General features: G+C 36.4%; 1 protein-coding gene across 3 annotated transcripts in view; it reads left to right on the top strand.

Annotated features, from left to right (window-relative positions):
- The window catches only part of LOC309629777 (uncharacterized protein), a 212,711-nt gene that overhangs the window by 139,730 nt on the left and 53,071 nt on the right, over positions 1-19,910 (top strand). For 2 of the 3 annotated variants that reach the window (XM_082394287.1, XM_082394288.1), the window contains exons 3-4: positions 1,661-1,776; positions 6,651-16,268. In XM_082394287.1, coding sequence (XP_082250413.1) covers positions 1,661-1,776; positions 6,651-6,791 — 257 coding nt within the window. In that variant the 3' untranslated portion in view covers positions 6,792-16,268. Of the gene's footprint in view, positions 1-1,660; positions 1,777-6,650; positions 16,269-19,910 lie in introns of those variants that run through there. The other variant, XR_014245211.1, reaches the window with a different exon arrangement.

Here is a 19,910-nt window from a genome sequence, read left to right as displayed (position 1 = left end):
GAGAGTGTAAATTAGAATAACCTCTTTAGAAGACTATTTGGCTGTAACTACTAAAGCAGAACATATCATACCTTTTGATCCAGCAATTTCAGTCCTAGATATATTACCCCCCAAAATGTATATGTACATTCATTGAAGGCATGTATAAGAATGTTCATAGCAACACTCTTTACAATAACCAAAAATAAGAAAATAGGTAAATTCCCATCAGCTGTGAAATGGATAAATAAAAAGTGTGGTATATTCATAGATTTGAATAATATACAGGAATAGGAATGAGCAAAGTACAAGTACAGTCTCATAATCTCATAAGCAGAATGCTGGGCAAAAGAAGACGGACACGAAAAACACACAGTATGATTCTACTTCTATATAGTTCCAAAAGACAAAACTAACCTATAGTGTTAAAGATCAGAATGGTTGTTACCTTCAGCTAGGCAGGGTGCCCCTTGGGTGCTAGCCATGGTCTATTTCTTGGGGTTGCATTGCTATAGTTTATTTCTTAAGACTCATCAAACTGTATCCTAAAGATCTGTATACTTTTCTATGTGTATGTCACATGTCAATGAAAAGTTAACTGAAAACAAATGGAAGCAGTCTCAACAGCTGCACAGCCAGGCCTCAGACAAATTCAGTTCTATCCAGTTGAGGTGCACCTTACCCCACTCTGCTTGGTACCTCATCATTTCTTCAGTATCAGTTCTCTGCACTCTTGGTTCCAAAGTTATGGGAACTCAGTTCCTCTTCGGCAGTGCTTCTACTTTGTCAGCTTCTTTGGCTGGTCCCAACTAACTCATTCTTCCTCTCCCCCTCTGTCTCTCTCTTCTGCCCTCTGCCATCCTTACCTGCCCCTCCCCAGTTCTTCTCTGCTCTCCACCCTCTCTGTCTTCCAGCCACACTCATTTCAGGAAACAAATACCATTGTCAGCAAGTCAAAACGCAGAAGTGACTACTTGGAGCAGAACGGGCCACTCACTATCAAACCTACAGATGGGTTGGAATGTTTACCAGCTGGAAGCTGGATGGGGGGTGCACATAAAATTGAGCCCTATCTGTGAAGATGCTTCCTGGCCACAGGTTAAGAAGTAGGCTGTGGACATACCCAGCACATGGACACAACCAAATCACACTTCTGTTTAGTCCTCAACCCCAGCTGGATTTGAATCATTGGAAGCCATGAAACTACCCTTTTACCTCCCCACACTGTTTAGCACAATGCCAAATATATAGTGGTGGGTGCTCAGTGATTATTTATCTGAGAAGCCCGCAACAAAACATTTAATGGATAAATAGGTGACCTGGTATTCTGACTTGCTAACTCCTCACTCTCTTCTTAATCTCATCCTGAAATGATGACTTGGATGTGAAATATCTGGATCTGTACCATAAGCCTCCAAATTCCATAAGATTAGACAACCCCTTAGGGACACTGTTCAAAAATATTTACTTCAAATACCAAAGATTATGACCTGTCTTTTTCTTTACATCAAAATTAGAGTGTGTTAGCTCTAATTAAAATAAGATACTATAGTTTTATCTCATTTCATCTGAGGTCAAAGAATGATGTCACTCTGTGATGGTACATTTTTAGGAGAGCCACTGAAGTCTTTTTGTGTGTCTAGTTTCAGGAAGCTAATTCTGTTTACATATTCAATTGCAGATATAAATGAATGTACCATGGTGTCTGTCAGGACCAATGCTGTAATACGATTGGCAGTTATTACTGCAAGTGTCAAGCTGGCCAGAAGCTGGAGGAAGATGGCAGAGGATGTGAAGGTAATGGTTAGGACTGTCTGCTTCCTGATAAGGAAAGAGAGAACATCTATGTAGTGCAGAAGAGGGGCTTGTCTTTGATCCAGAGCCAGTTGAAGTGCCTGTGCTGAATGTTGTCAAGAGCACAGATCTTCCTCTCGTGCCTAGATTACAAAATTGTAACCCTAAGAACACTTCAAGTAGCTTATTATGAGAAACATATGATTATATGCTGGTTTGGTTGTGTCATGTTCTGATTGTGGAATTTCAATCGTTCATTTAAATCCCTGGGTAAAGTACGTATTTGTGAAAGCATTTTGTTTAATTCTAAAGTGAAAATGGTGCTTATCATAAAATACTCATATGTTGTTACAATAGAAAGAGAGGGACACAAAACTAACCACAGAAACAGCATTCTTAGTGTACAATTAACTTTTTTTTTCACGAACTTCCATTTTCTGACTCCTTTTAAAATTAATTCTTTCCTTCCTTTATTTATTAATTCATCATTTTGTTCATTTGACAATCATTGAGTTGCTGCTCTGTATCAGGCATTATTCCATGCTCTGGGGATACAAAAATTAATGAGAAATAAATTCTGCCCTGAAGGAGCTCGCTGATTAGAGGCAAAGATTGAAACATAAGCCAAAACTTTACAGATTAGTGTTTTAAGGCATTGTAGAATGAGGTTAAGTGCATTGGATTCAAAGAGACCTGGATTTGAGTCTTAGCTCTGTCACTTACAATTTATGTAACCTTGGGCATGTTATTTAATCTTGCTAAGACTCTTTCCTCAACTGTAAAATATAGGATAATGGTAGCTCCTAAAACCACAAAAGTTGCTGCGGGAATTAAATAAGATAATGCATCTAAAGCACTTAGCATAGTGGATGGCATATAGTAGGTATTCAAATGATAACTATGAATTGTACTCTCATTTATGACCATGCTGTTTCCCATTTGGGGAATATAATTGGGACCACAGACCACTTCCTTGTCTTCTTCTCTAAAAGAGGAAACACCCAAAATAAAATGATCCCTTGTACCATGCCTTATAACTGTCCTTTCTGACTTTTTCCCCTATCTATTCTTACCATTTAAATGCTTGAGCATTTTATGTATTCAGCCTTTTTTTTTTTAGATCACATAGAAATGCATTTATTCTATGTTTTAAGCACCATAAGCACCTCTGGTTAGCACCTCTGGTTCCCACTGACCTTACAAAATCACACTTATTTTTTCCCCTGACAATGTCAGTTCCTAATGGGACATATCTGAATAAGTTGTTGGGATAAAACAAAACAAACAAAAGACATCCAACTGAAGGTGTCTGGTGCCGGGGCTGTGCGTTTGCTTGGGACTGCCAAGACAAGTTGTAGATGTGAGTAGGTTGGAGAATTTCTCAGATTCTCAGGAACAGTGTAGCATCTTACCTTCTGGAAATGTTCTGGCAGGCAGCAACAGGAAGGGCTCCAAACGGACAACCAGATGTTCAAGGGTGACTGCATCTGGGCCTTTCTGAGACAGGCTTCATTCCAGGCAGAGTCCTCTGCCTATAAGGGTATAAATTTATAAAGGCAAGCCCTAAATTCACCCAGGTCCTTTTTCATTCAAGTGAGATCATCTTTGTTTCTGATGAGATTGTTTGGCAATGGTGTTTCCAGTATGGACTCAATATCAGAGAACCAGAGGAGTAAAGCACCCCATGGTGTCCAAATGAAAGGTAGAAAAATGGCCACTGAAGTTAGCATGATCTGCCTGATGATGCACAACCCTTTCCTTGCCTGATAGGCGGTTTTGTTTCTTTTTGGCTGAGTATTACTTTTATCAGCATGATTATTATCACAGATACATTTGAAGTGCCCAGCACAGCAATTAGCCAATTGTTGTTATTTTTATAACAACTATTAGGCTGATAAGACAGGGTAAACTTTATATCCACTAATTCATTTATATGCAATTATCTCATATTTTAATTGAAATTAGTCCCTCTTCATATAAATGTCAACATTTCAGAGAACTGATTTCCATGCTTTCATTTAACTGATGTTCATTCGTTCAAACTGAGTAAGAGTAACATCAGTATTTGTGAGAATCAGGAGTTTGACACTGAATTAACATTGACTTCCTACTTACCAAGATGCAGAACTTGGGATGGTGGTTTGGGGTGGAGCAACTTGCCAATAAGGAACCACCTCTCCCGGTCTCATACTTCTCAGCATCTTTTCTTTGTCATTTCTTTAAATGACCATTTGGTAGACATAGTGATGCTAGAGATTCATCTTGTTTGACTGTTGAACATGCAGTGATCCCAGATTTGTTTATATGCATAATTAAATTAAAATAATAGAGGTTGTTTTGAAATTAAATACATTCTAAAGCCACTGCAAATGAGCACTTCAATTCATGTGAGGGCACTGATGAGTCATTCATATTTATTTACTGGATACTAACAATAAAGGTCAGTTGGTTTCAAAGACCATTGTGTTAAATACTGCAGACATAGAATTAAACAATCATTTGAAAATACTTTTTCTTTGCATTAATATAAATTGGATTTAAGTTATTTGAATTGCTTTTTAAAATACAGATCAAAATTTTAGTAGACATTTATTGCAGCATTAAAATACATCTAGAGTCTACCCTTCAGTGGAATTGAAACATTTATAAATGGCTTTGTGAGTTAATCTTATTCTTTAACCTTTTCTTTAAAGAGCCATAAAACTTGTGGGAAAGGCTTCTGATTAGCTCAGGTACATGAGTGTCCCCTTCTTTCAAGCATAGCACTGAGCATAAAGCACAGTTTCTAACTCACTCTGCAAATAGTTTATTATAACGTGTAAATTATAAGGGGAAATGCCTGCATACCACTGGACACTGTGAGAATATATATATATATATATATATATATATATATATATATAGAAAGGACATAAAGCTTTTCTTCTTTAATTTGTTAATGTGGGTTAAAATAGTTATAGTTTTTCAAATATACAACCATCTTTGCATTTAGGGAAAAAGTCTAACTGGATTTTGTAATTTTATTTGTTATTAAATCCAATTTGCTATAATTTTGTTTATGATATTTGCATCCATAACCATGAGTGACATAGGTCAATAATTTGTGTTTCTCATATGTGTTTTATGGCAGTGGTTCTCAGTTGGAGGAATTTTGTCCCCCAGAGACATTTGGTAATGTCTGAAGACACTGATTTTCACAACTGAGGGGAGGGAGTACGGTTGGCATCTATTGGGTTGAGGCCAGGATACTGCTAAATGTCTGCTTCTGTTACACTGATTTTACGTATGTTGGACCTTCTCATTGTCTCACATGCTGCTTTCATGTGCTGTATTTTCTTTTCTCTCTTTACTGCATGTGCTCAAATAGTTTTATTGAGTTTCAGATATCAACAATTTAACTTTACATTTTTAGAAGTCTCATTTTTCTCCAGTTAGTTCCTTTCTATTGTATGCTCATTATTATAATTATATCCTTTTCTTTTGATATTTCGCCCACAGCTATTCTGTATTCTGTGTCTGATTCCAACATCTATGGTCCTTATGGGGGAGTCTAAATCTATTGTTTCTTATTTCTAGGCTGTAAGTTAGACTCTTTCCTTTCATGTTATACATGCTTCTAATATAAAACTTCTCACAGAGCACTGTATTTATTTACACATTCGTACTATCTCTAGGAGATTAGGAGTATCTCCTAGGTAAGGGCCATGTCCTTTCACTTTTTTATACCTATATCACAGGTGTTAGTACCTAGCAGAATTCCATAAATGCTTATTGAATGAATGAATGGATGAATGAATACATACCCATCCAAACATAAATGCACACAGACATACAGTCAGTACACATTTTATTCATTTCCTTATGTACAAATTTTAATCATGCTGGGTTTGTCATTTAAATTCTAACTGGTTAAACCATTTGGTTATCAGTAGGTCTGTGTAAATATTTGCTGATAACAGGTCTGTTTCATTTGAAAGGGCAAATCACATTTTTACTTCTAGAGAGCAAATCAAAGTCTTAGCTTAGTTTGAACTTTCTGAAGTTTCTCCATGTGGCTTGTCTAAATTATTGGTGCAGCAACATAACTAGTGTGACTATTTGAGCATGGTAGTACCATGGAGTCAAGGAATTTTTCTAAATGAGATGGTAATTAACATTACTGTACATTTTAATAAGTAAACTGACAAAGATAATGAACATTGATTGACATTTGGGATAGTCTTCCATTTGGAAGAAATAAATGAACATAAAGGTATATTGTTTAATGAATTGACTTAAAATATTTTAAAGTAGTTTGATAATATTTTTAGCCAAATTTTTCCTGAAACACATTAGAAATGATAATGTGAATAAACAATGTAATTCAGCAAACTGTTGTTGTTATATATGGGACTTATCATATTTGACACATAAATGTATACAAAGATCTCTTTCTTTTTATCCATCCATCCATCCATCCACCAAACTATGTGTCTGTCCCATACACTGTGGACCACGTTGAACAAAGCACACACTTTGGGTTTGAATATTGACTCTAACATTCTCTAACTCTGAGGTTTAGGGCAAGTTACTTAATATCTATGGGCTGTCCCTTCTTCCATCTGTAAAACCAGAATAACAATATCTAACCTAATATAGATTGAGAGGTTAAATGAGATGTTGTAGGAAAACAACTTCATGGTGAGAAAACTCCTTTCCCCTACTTCATGACCACATGAAGAGGGATATTATCAATCCTGACATCTCTCTGCCCCCTCACTCACTCTCTTCTTCCCAAGGGAGGAGTTAATTACCTCACTGTGGAGTTTTGGGAAAGAAATTGTTTGTTTGGGGAAAGAGATTGTGGAGTTTGGCCCACCTCCCTATTTCCTCTTTAGGATCTACAAATGCCTACAGGAAATGCCCATGCTGGTCTGCTCTGCTCTGCTCAGATGCATGTTTCACCAGGTCAGTACCCCACATGGGGAAGACTGAGGTTTTCCAGCTACACCTGTGGCCAGGTGGGAGCGTTTGCCTAATTCTGCATACGTCTTTAGTAAACCCCTAAATCCTTTTCTCTAGTTTCAACTTTAACAAAAATTAAGCTGATATTTTGTCTACATCTGCCTGTTTTGGATTAAATCTCAGTTACTTCAAAAGTCAGGCAAGGAATACAAATTTGTTATTGTATACTTTCATACTAACACCTTGCATTTGCCTAATACATAATACATGCTCAAAAATTTTTCCTTTTTCCCTCATTTTTAAATTTCCTCCTATGCTATATGTTGCTGAAGATAAAAATATGTGTAAGGTTATCTTTCTCTCTCCAAGGAGCTTCCAGTTCAATAAAGAAGATAAGATAGATATACAAACAACTATAGTTTAAGTTAGCAGGAGTATATATACGGCAGGCACAAGCAAAGTGCTATGAGAATTAACCAGAGAAAGAGATAACCCACTGTTGAATCAAAATGGGCTGTGAGGAACAGGGGCAGGCACTAATCATTCAGTCTTGGGACTAAACAACCCCCCTTCCACTTCTTTAATTTCCTTAAAAAAATTCCTAATTTTCTTCATACTCCCTGCTCTGCTGTCATTCTTCCTTCTTGTTTGACACTAGAAGACATCTGAGATTTGAACAGCAAAGCTGCCACTGTCACACCAAGGTCATTCTTTGTAGAAACTCTGAATGTATTCTTAAGTATCTGTGTCTTTTCGTCTAGAGAGAAAACACATATAATTCAAATCCAAGACTCTGCTATGAAAGTGGAAATCCACTTTGACTCTTTTGAAGTTAATCTTTTAACTAAAGCCCATCATTTCTCCCCTAGTAATTCAGAGTAATCATTTCAACACCTCAGTTTTCAGCTAATACTTATTATAGTCAAAAGTGTATTTGGAAGTGAGGCAAGCTGGAAGAAACCATCACCGATATAGATTCCCCAGGATGAACTGGCTCACTTTCCAAATTTAATTAGAGATGTACAGATTTATGGCATAGCTCCTATAGGTGGTGCCAAAGGAGGGAGACCGGAAAAAAGAGGTCTCCAAAGTATGAGGCTGAAAAGCAAGGCATCGCTCACAGAGGCCTCTTGTTGGTAATAAGCCAAGACAGAAATCCTAAGGCAAACCTACTGCCTCAGTAGCTCCTGCCACTTGCAAAAGTGATGGAACAGAACAGCCAATCAGGGCAAATGGCTCTATGAGACTGTCTGGGAATGGTGGGCAGCAAGGGACCTTCTTTCCAAAGTTTGGCTCATGGTCCTTGAATTTTGCCATATATCAGGAAGCATAATATAAATTTATTATTCTTAAGAATAAAACCTTTTAGTTTCATTCACAATTATTTGAATTTTTCTATTTAGTCCTCTTAAAAATGAGCTCATCTTTTTGAAAGAGTTAAAAAAAAATCCCCCAACTGAGGCACCCTGACTGAATTCCTCAGATTTGTGTTTTCCCTCTAGATATTTTTTTAGATTATGGAATCACACCCACCAAAGGATAAGTATGATTCTGTATTCTAAAGAGTGATCTTTTTAGACTTCTGAAATGTGGAGGGTTGGTTCCTACCTTTGCAAGACCCATATTATCTTCTGTTACTGTCATAAAAATAGTAATGGGTAAGAGATTTTTAAATTTTCTTGCTATAAGAAATTCTTCATCAATTTCTAAATAATGGAAACGTTTTTTTCTGTCAATAAGGACTCACTAAGGGAAACTCTGAATATATGTATGTGTAATTTTTAATCAGGAGATAAACCAGTTAAAATTGACTCGTTATTTTGCTGTTGACTTTCATGTGTCTGTATTTTTAGTGACCTGAAGACCAGAACTTCCTCAGTATAGGATCTCATAGAAAGAATTGAAACTACTCATTTCTGAAAAAAAACTGTGTACCTTAGTTCATAAGTTCAAATTAAGTTTCAGTTTTTATTATTTATTCTAGTTCTTCATCTATTTCCAGACCAAGTCTGCACTTCCTTGAATACAACTAATATCAGTATAAAAAGACATCACTCATTTTAGTTATTGTGGCTACACTTGATGGATATATTCCACATGTATTGCCGGTAAAACCAAGCACATGAAGGATGCATATTTATTTGCTTTTTACTTTATATCTTCTATACAAGTGTCTCACTGGTAATAGTATGTTCCTAAGAATAGTAAATACTGTAAATATGTAGAGTGCTTCATGCTATTACAAACACAAATGTTCATGTATTTTATCATTCCCCATAGGTAGTAAAGATATATTTAAAAGAATCATATCTGAGAATTTTTTTGAACAGTGTTGTTCTCTTTCTACCAAGGGGCATGGCGGGCCTCTGGCATTGTATAAAAGTATGGTCCTGTGACTGTTTATCAAAATACTCAGGGTAATTGATCACAAATTAATTGTTATTTGCAGTCTCTCTTGGAGACTGAGAAAAGCAGTTGGATTTTTCTAAAACCCTTTGATAACTGTCCAATAATAGACCACCTGACAATGCTGAGCGGTGCTGCTCATCATAGGAGACCTTCACTTCCCAAGCACACACCTGCGATGGGGAAAGGAATTAGCCCTGGTTGGTATGAGTTTGTCACTCGGTCCGACTGACCCCCATTTCTGGGTTGAGATGGAGAGCAGCAGAATCAAGATGCCTCAGGCTTCCCTGTCTGTGTGGGCATGAAAGGTCAGTTGCAGGAAGGAGAAGAAAAGAGAATAATCCTTGAAAGGAATGCATTTTATATGTATATTTATGCTGTAATTAAGTACATGTTTCTCAGTTATAAATTTATCTAATTTCTGACAAGCTTATAGATGTGGGGCACTTCACATCTTACAGTATTCCCAGCAATATCACAAACCATCCAGCAGAGTTCTGAAACAAAGTCTTTTCTCTGCTTCATGTATATTTAATATTTTTTGAGCATGACCAAAATAACCCTTGCTAATTCATCAAAAATGTTGACAATACTAAGGAAAAAAATTGGTTATAAATTGCTTTCACTGATGAGAAAATAAGCTGGTTTAAAATAATTTGTTATGTATCTTTGAACAAGGTAACTATAAGCTTTTGAATTTAAATCAGTGATTATAAAAGATGGCCTGTCTGCAAAATTCAACGGACTAAAAGACCTGAACAAGTTATCTATTTATTTTCATATGATTTCTTCTATTTTAAATAATCATAACATTTTGGAGGCTTGACTGAGCACTGGAAACATATTAAAACTGCAGCTGAGAAAATTAGGTTAATTGTAATTCATTAGATGCTGTCCTTATTAAAAGTGAACTGATTTAATCCCTCTTAAAAGCCCTAAGGCACAAGAAAGCAAAATAGCTATGTAAAAGCTTAGTGTTCTCAGCAATGAGAAGATACTACGGTTCAGTGCTTTTCAAACTTCAGTGCACATATGAATCACCTTAGATCTTGCTAAAATGCACATTCTGTTTCAGCAGGTGTGGGATCAGCCTGAGAATCTGCATTTCTAACAGGCTGCCAGGGCATGAGATGCTGTCATCCATAGACCACCCTGAGTAGAAAGGCTTTTGTTAGCCTTTTCTTTCAGTTCATTTGTCAGATAATTGTTAAGCCCTTGCTAATTAAAATATGGCCATAGGAAGGGATTACCAAATGGTGTGATACCGGCTATTCTTGACATTTAAAAAACTTTTCTTTTTTGTTTATTATTGTTAATAATTATGACCTTTGTTTTATATAGAATGATAAAAGATGATAATGATATCTTACATTTATGTAGCATTTTTCATATATAGTATAAAAAACTTTTCTTAATAACCAGTTTTATTGAGATGTAATTCACATACCCTACAATTAACCCTTTGGAAATGTACCATTCAATGGTTTTTAATACATTAAAAAATATATACAATTATTACCACAATTGATATTAGAACATTTTTATCACCTCAAAAAGAAAACCTATACAATTTAGTATCACCTCCCTTTCTCCCCCTATTCCCCTCTAAACCTAAGCAACCACAAATCTACTCTTTGTCTCTATAGATTTCTCTACTCTGGACTTTTATATGAATGGAATCATATAATATGTGGCTTTTTGTGACTGACTTCTTTCATTTAGCATAACATTTTTAAGGTTCATCCATATTGCGTAATATAATTTATGGAATTTCCTTCTTTTTTAAGGCTGAATAATATTCCATTTTATGGATATACCACATTTTTATCCATTTGTCAATTGATGGACGTTTGGGTTGTCTTCACCTTTGGGCCATTATGAATCATACTGCTATCAATATTCACGTGCAAGTTTTTGTGTGTACATATTTTCACTTCTCTTGGGTATATACTTAGGAATGGGATTGCTGGATTATATGGTAACTCTTGTGTTTAATTTTTCTGAAGCTTTTAATTTAAATAAATAAATAAGATTTAGAAATACAGATATTTATATGGGTATGCATATGGATAGATATACATCAAACAGTTGGCTTCATGAAAAGAGTTCCATGGTCAAATAATTTTGAGGAACGGTGCATACCAAAGCTCTCTTAAGGAAAACCAGGCAAAAGAGGAATCATTTAACTTTGTTTAACCCAGGCTTCCCAAACATGTTGGGAAAACATGTCGGGAAATCTTTGAAAGTAAAATATTTATATTTCAGTGATGTGGTGTTTTGTAGAATGCATTTTGAGAAGTTGTTTAATTCCATGTTCTGGATATAGAAGAACTATTGGATGGGGCAGAGAGTATTTTCAGGGAACTCAAGAAGGATTTGTTTTGGCTACACAGCAGATGGCTTCAACTCAAGAGGTACATTCTATAAGTACATGGGAAGGAGTATGGTTTTCAAGGGAGATATTTGAGTAGAGCAATAATAGGGTGAAACAGTGATTTCTGAAAGTTATTCTGGCCGTGATATGTAGGATGATATGGAAAGACAAGAAGATATGGAAATGGCAGGGAGACCATTGAAATGGTCCATATATTGATGTTCATAAGATGTATAAGGAGATAAGAACCAGCAAGTTCTGATGAATTACTAGACCCAAGGGAGAGGAGAATACCAAAGTCTTTGTAAATAAGATGATGAATAATATGGAATAAATTATTGATAGCAGAAATGCCATGTGCAACATGATAGAAAAAGTACTGAACAGAGATATGACATGTAAATCAGATTTATTAGCATATCCATATAAAAATTTCTATCATTAGAAGAAAATCCCAGCCCTTTTCTTCCTCATTTCTCATTTGAAAATCAGTGCTTGACTGCTGTGTGTGACCTGCCGTGGGTTTTGATAGTGCCATCTGGCAGAGCTTGCTTATTGTCTCCATTATAGACCTGGGTTTTCTTTATGCTGATTCCTATTTTTCTTCATTAAATCCTAAGTTAAGTCAATATCAAATTAATGAGAAGTCAGACTAAAGATGAAAACTTGCCCTGAATGTTATTATGAATTATGTTGTGGGGTGCATTATTTAGCACTGCTCAAATCTGCTTGTAAATAAGTTCTCTCTTTGAAGAGGTGACCTGCTTTTGCTTTTGTTCTTGTTACTTTACTTACTGTTTTCCTTTGTCATTGGAAGTGGAATTGCCAGATGGTTTGCAAAAAGTGAGCAATGACATTTTTTTAAAAGATTCTTTACATACAAACAAGCTAGAAAACAAACAAAAAAAGAACGTTAGCTTAAATTTAAAAAAAACAAGAAAAAACTTTTGCTTAAAACATAAAAACACAGGCAGAACCTCAGAGTGTTAATTACATAATCTTATTTATAACAGGAAAAGTATGACAAGTATGGGTGATAGTCCTTAAACTAGCTAGAAAAATGGATCTCTAGGAGCCACGGATTGTCAGTGTAATACACACAACATGCAGACAGCCCTCTGGCCAGCATTTTTCTTCAGCTATAGCTGAAGAAAAAATTCATTCATTTTCACGTGTTGCTCTCCAATATCAGTAAAGATTTTCCCTTGTTAGCCACATAATTGTTTGAAGATCACTAACGTGGACATTATGAAACCCCTTCAGTGATCACTTCACATCCCCCACTGGGAACTCAGAATATATCCCTTCCCTTCTCTATGCTTCAGTTTCCTCATCTGTAACATAAGAAAACTTCTTGCAGGTTATAAATTTCATAACTCAGAAAGCATAAACCTACAACTTTCAAGGTAATCCAAAAGCTGGAATTCTGTGAAAGAGTCCCAGAAGAGATTTCTAGAGGTTGATGACAGTATAAAGACTTCTTCCCTGAACTCCACAGCTTTTTTTCATTAGCCCTGGGGCTACACAGAGAACCTAAGTTATCTAGTAAGATGTGAGAACATATCAAATTAGAGGATGGAAAAGAGTAAACCATAAGCAGCAATTAAACTTTAGCAGATGTTAAAGAAGCCATGGATTCCTCCTGCCTTTTAGGCATGGCTTTAAAATAACCTTGTTTTCCATATAGATCTTGTTTCTGTGGCTCTCAAAAAAAAAAAAAGTTCCATCTTGGATTGCAGTGTCATTCGCCCCACTTCTGCACATGGCCCACCTGAGCTGAGGTGTTGGTGGCAGCCATTCCACAATAGGAACTCCAGTCAGAAGAGCCAGGTGCGAGGCCTCTGCATGTGGCCCCCTGTGAGCAAGTGAAACGCGACTAAGCACAAAGGAAAAAAAAAGCCATCTCAGAGCTGTGACTATTTTCAAGGCTACTGTTTTTCTCTGTGGAACACTGCCTTTCGGGCAAAACTAGGAAGAAGCAGGTGATTCTAATGTGCAGCGCAGAAGGAGAGCCACTGCAGGCCAGCTTCTCCAACTCTGAAGGCACTCCAGCCATGTGGCTGATAGGGTCTTGGTGCGTGGGTCGGGTGTCAGGCCTGAGCCTCTGAGGTGGGAGAGCCAAGTTCAGGACACTGGACCATGAGAAACTTCCTGGCTCCATGTAATATCAGTCGGTGTGAGCTCTCCCAGAGATCTCCATCTCAATGCTAAGACTCAGCTCCACTTAACGACCAGCAAGCTCCAGTGCTGCACACCCCATGCCAAACAACTAGCAAGACAGGAACACAACCCCACCCATTAGCAGAGAGGCTGCCTAAAATCATACTAAGTTCCCAGACACCCCAAAACACACCACCAGACATGGTCTTGCCCACCAGAAAAACAAGATCCAGCCTCATCCACCAGAATACAGGCACCAGTCCTCTCCACCAGGAAGCCTACACAACCCACTGAACCAAGCTTACCCACTAAGGCAGACACCAAAAACTACTGGAAATACGAACCTGCAGCCTGCAAAAAGGAGACCCCCAACACAGTAAGTTAAGCAAAAGGAGAAGACAGAGAAATATGTAACAGATGAAGAAGCAAGGTGAAAACCCACCAGACCAAACAAATGAAGAGGAAATAGGCAGTCTACCTGAAAAAGAATTCAGAGTAATGATAGGAAAGATAATCCAAAATCTTGGAAATAGAAAGGAGAAAATACAAGAAACGTTTAACAAAGACCTAGAAGAACTAAAGAGCAAACAATGATGAAAAACACAATAAATGAAATTTAAAATTCTCTAGAAGGAATCAATAGCAAAATAACTGAGTCAGAAGAATGGATAAGTGACCTGGAAGATAAAATAGTGGAAATAACTACCGCAGAGCAGGATAAAGAAAAAAAATGAAAAGAATTGAGGACAGTCTCAGAGACCTCTGGGGCAACATTAGACACACCAACATTTGAATTCTAGGGGTCCCAGAAGAACAAGAGAAAAAGAAAGGGACTGAGAAAATATTTTAATACTATAAGAGATTATACTTGAAAACATCCCTAATATGGGAAAGGAAATAGTCAATTAAGCCCAGGAAGCACAGACAGTCCCATAAATACAAGGAGAAACATGCCAAGACACATATTAATCAAACTATCAAAAAGTAAATGCAAAGAAAAAAATATTAAAAGCAGCAAGGGAAAAGCAACAAATAACATACAAGGGAATCCCCATAAGGTTAACAGCTGATCTTTCAGCAGAAACTCTGCAAGCCAGAAGGGAGTGGCAGGACATATTTAAAGTGATGAAACGGAAAAAGCTACAACCAAGATTACTCTACCCAGCAAGGATCTCATTCAGATTCGACGGAGAAATTAAAACCTTTACAGACAAGCAAAAGCTAAGAGAATTCAGCACCACCAAACCAGCTTTACAACAAATGCTAAAGGAACTTCTCTAGGCAGGAAACACAAGAGAAGGAAAAGACCTACAATAACAAACCCAAACAATTAAGAAAATGGTAATAGGAACATACATATCGATAATTACCTTAAATGTAAATGGATTAAATGCTCCAACCAAAAGACATAAACTGGCTGAATGGATACAAAAACAAGACCCGTATATATGCTGTCTACAAGAGACCCACTTCAGACCTAGGGACACATACAGACTGAAAGTGAGGGGATGGAAAAAGATATTCCATGCAAATGGAAATCAAAGAAAGCTGGAGTAGCAATTCTCATATCAGACAAAATAGATTTTAAAATAAAGACTATTACAAGAGACAAAGAAAGACACTACATAATGATCAAGGGATCAATCCAAGAAGAAGATATAACAGTTGTAAATATTTATGCACCCAACTTAGGAGCACCTCAGTAGATAAGGCAAATGCTAACAGCCATAAATGGAGAAATCGTTAGTAACACAATCATAGTAGGGGACTTTAACACCCCATTTTCACCAATGGACAGATCAACCAAAGTGAAAATAAATAAGGAAACACAAGCTTTAAATGATACATTAAACAATATAGACTTAATTAATATTTATAGGACATTCCATCCAAAAACAACAGAATACACTTTCTTCTCAAGTGCACATGGAACATTCTCCAAGATAGATCATATCCTGGGTCACAAATCAAGCCTTGGTAAATTTAGGAAAATTGGAATAGTATCAAGTATCTTTTCCGACCACAATGCTATGAGACTAGATATCAATTACAGGATGAAAACTGTAAAAAATACAAACACGTGGAGACTAAACAATATGCTAGTAAATAACCAAGAGATCACAGAAGAAATCAAGAGGAAATAAAAAAATACCTAGAACCAAATGACAATGAAAACACGATGGCCCAAAACCTATGGGGTGCAGCAAAAGCAGTTCTAAGAGGAAAGTTTATAGCAATACAATCCTACCTCAAGAAACAAGAAAAATCTCAAATAAACAACCTAACCTTGAACCTAAAGCAATTAGAGGAAAAAGGACAAAAAACCCCAAAGTTAGCAGAAGGAAAGAAATCATAAAGATCAGATCAGAAATCAATGAAAAAGAAATGAAGGAAATGATAGCAAAGATCAATAAAACTAAAAGCTGGTTCTTTGAGAAGATAAACAAAACTGATAAAACATTAGTCATACTCATCAAGAAAAAAAGGGAGAACACTCAAATCAATAGAATTAGAAATGAAAAAGGAGAAGTAACAACTGACACTGCAGAAATACAAAGGATCATGAAAGATTACTACAAGCAACTATATGCCAATGAAATGGACAACCTGGAAGAAATGGACAATGTCTTTGAAACGCACGACCTTCTGAGACTGAACTAGGAAGAAATAGAACATGTAAACAGAACAATCACAAGCACTGAAATTGAAACTGTGATTAAAAATCTTCCAACAAGCAAAAGCCCAGGACCAGATGGCTTCACAGGCGAATTCTATCAAACATTTAGAGAAGAGCTAACACCTATCCTTCTCAGTCTCTTCCAAAATATAGCAGCAGGAGGAACACTCCCAAACTCATTCTACAAGGCCACCACCACCCTGAAACCAATACCTGAAAAAGATGTCACAAAAAAAGAAAACTACAGGCCAATATCACTGATGAAGATAGATGCAAAAATCCTCAACAAAATACTAGCAAACAGAATCCAGCAGCACATTAAAAGGATCATACAACATGATCAAGTGTGGTTTATCCCAGGAATGCAAGGATTCTTCAATAAAGGCAAATCAACCAATGTGATACACCATATTAACAAGTTGAAGGATAAAAACCATATGATAATCTCAATAAATGCAGAAAATCTTTCGACAAAATTAAACACCCATTTATGATAAAAGCTTTCCAGAAAGTAGGCATAGAGGGAACTTACCTCAACATAATAAAGGCCATATATGACAAACCCACAGCCAACATCGTTATCAATGGTGAAAAACTGAAACCCTTTCCACTAAGATCAGGAATGAGACAAGGTTGCCCACTCTCACCACTATTATTCAACATAGCTTTGGAAGTTTTAGCCACAGCAATCAGAGAAGAAAAAGAAAAGGAATCCAAATTGGAAAAGAAGCAGTAAAACTGTCACTGTTTGCAGATGACATGATACTATACATAGAGAATCCTAAAGATGCTACCAGAAAACTACTAGAGCTAATCAATGAATTTGGTAAAGTTGTAGGATACAAAATTAATGCACAGAAATCTCTTGCATTCCTATACACTAATGATGAAAAATCTGAAAGAGAAATTAAGGAAACCCTCCCTTTTACCATTACAACAAAAAGAATAAAATACCTAGGAATAAACCTACCTAAGGAGACAAAAGACCTGTATGCAGAAAAGTATAAGACACTGATGAAAGAAATTAAAGATGATACAAACAGATGGAGGGATATACCATGTTCCTGGATTGGAAGAATCAACATTGTCAAAATGACTATACTACCCAAAGCAATCTACAGATTCAGTGCAATACCTATCAAACTACCAATGGCATTTTTCACAGAACTAGAACAAAAAATTTCACAATTTGTATGGAAATACAAAGGACCCCGAATAGCCAAAGCAATCTTGAGAAAGGAAAACAGAGCTGGAGGAATCAGGCTCCCTGACTTCAGACTATACTACAAAGCTACAGTAATCAAGACAGTATGGTACTGGCACAAAAACAGAAATATGGATCAATGGAACAGGATAGAAAGCCCAGAGATAAACCCACGCACATATGGTCACCTTATCTTTGATAAAGGAGGCAAGAATATACAATGGAGACAAGACAGCCTCTTCAATAAGTGGTGCTGGGAAAACTGGACAGCTACATGTAAAAGAATGAAATTACAACACTTCCTAACACCATACACAAAAATAAAGTCAAAACGGATTAAAGACCTAAATGTAAGGCCAGACACTATAAACCTCTTAGAGGAAAACATAGGCAGAACACTCTATGACATAAATCACAGCAAGATCCTTTTTGGCCCACCTCCTAGAGAAATGGAAATAAAAACAAAAATAAACAAATGGGACCTAATGAAACTTCCAAGCTTTTGCACAGCAAAGGAAACCGTAGACAAGACAAAAAGACAACCCCCAGAATGGGAGCAAATATTTGCAAACGAAGCAACTGACAAAGAATTAATCTCCAAAATATACAAGCAGCTCATGCAGCTCAATATCAAAAAAACAAACAACCCAATCCAAAAATGGCAGAAGACCTAAATAGACATTTCTCCAAAGAAGAGATACAGATTGCCAACAAACACATGAAAGGATGCTCAACATCACTAATCATTAGAGAAATGCAAATCAAAACTACAATGAGGTATCACCTCACACTGGTCAGAATGGTCATCATCAAAAAACCTACAAACAATAAATGCTGGAGAGGGTGTGGAGAAAAGGGAACCCTCTTGCACTGTTGGTGGGAATGTAAACTGATACAGCCACTATGGAGAACAGTGTGGAGGTTCCTTAAAAAACTAAAAATAGAACTACCATACGACCCAGCAATCCCACTACTGGGCATATACCCTCAGAAGACCATAATTCAAAATAAGTCATGTACCACAATGTTCATTGCAGCACTATTTACCACAGCCAGGACATGGAAGCAACCTGAGTATCCACTGACAGATGAATGGATAAAGAAGATGTGGCACATATATACAATGGAATATTACTCAGCCATAAAAAGAAACAAAATTGAGTTATCTGTAGTGAGGTGGATGGACCTAGAGTCTGTCGTACAGAGTGAAGTAAGTCAGAAAGAAAAAAACGAATACCATATGCTAACACATATATATGGAATCTAAAAAAAAACAAAACAAAAGAAGAAAATGGTCAGAAGAACCTAGGGGCAAGACGGGAATAAAGATGCAGACCTACTAGAGAATGGACTTGAGGATACAGGGAGGGGGAAGGGTAAGCTGGGACAAAGTGAGAGAGTGGCATGGACATATATACAGTACCAAATGTAAAACAGATAGCTAGTGGGAAGCAGCCGCATAGCACAGGGAGATCAGCTGGGTGCTTTGTGACCACCTAGAGGGGTGGGATAGGGAGGGTGGGAGGGAGACGCAAGAGGGAGGGGATATGGGGATATATGTATACGTATAGCTGGTTCACTTTGTTATATAGCAGAAACTAACACAACAATGTAAAGCAATCATACTCCAAGAAAGATGTTAAAAGAAATTGTCACTTAAAAAAAAAAAGAAGTTCTCTTGGATTCCCACAGCTCCAGCTCAGTGTCAGACACCTACCTTATATCCAATACATATGCAATATATTCATGTTGAACTTATTGTCATCAATTATTTACATCAGTAGTCAGTCTAGAGGAAATATTAGATAAGAAAATAAAACACTATTTCCTCAAATAATTTTTGAATTGCTCACATAACCCACAAGGACCTACTGTATAGTACTGAGAACTCTACTCAGTATTCTGTGATAACCTATATGAGAAAAGAATCTGAAAAAGAATGAATGTATATCTATGTATAACTGAATCACTTTGCTGTACACCTGAAACGAAAACAACATTGTGATTCAACTATACTCCAATAAAATTTAAAAATAAATTTTAAAAAATTGCTCACTTTTAAATTGAGAGAAATAGCTGCATTCTCAGTAAATATTTCTGTAAATCATATACATATATTAATAAAAAGTATAAGTTCTTTTTTTGTCCAGTAAAATGGTTCACGTTTTCTGTGCTGATTTTCAGGATATTTTCAACTTTAAAGGGATAGATGACCCTTATTGTAGCAGAAGAATTAATCAAAAATTTTATCCTTGTGTTTTCTGGGTATACTTGAAACACACATAATTCAGTTAATAGTTATCATAGGTTATCAAATGCATAAGAAATGAAATGTAGCCATTATACTTTTAAGGGGATGATGTCTTTTAAAA

The sequence above is a fragment of the Balaenoptera borealis genome (genome assembly GCF_965194805.1).
Source record: "Balaenoptera borealis genome assembly, chromosome: 5".
Taxonomy (NCBI): Eukaryota; Metazoa; Chordata; class Mammalia; order Artiodactyla; family Balaenopteridae; genus Balaenoptera; species Balaenoptera borealis.
The sequence above is the reverse complement of the archived record's forward strand: the minus strand, read 5'-3'. Positions and strand labels throughout refer to the sequence as shown.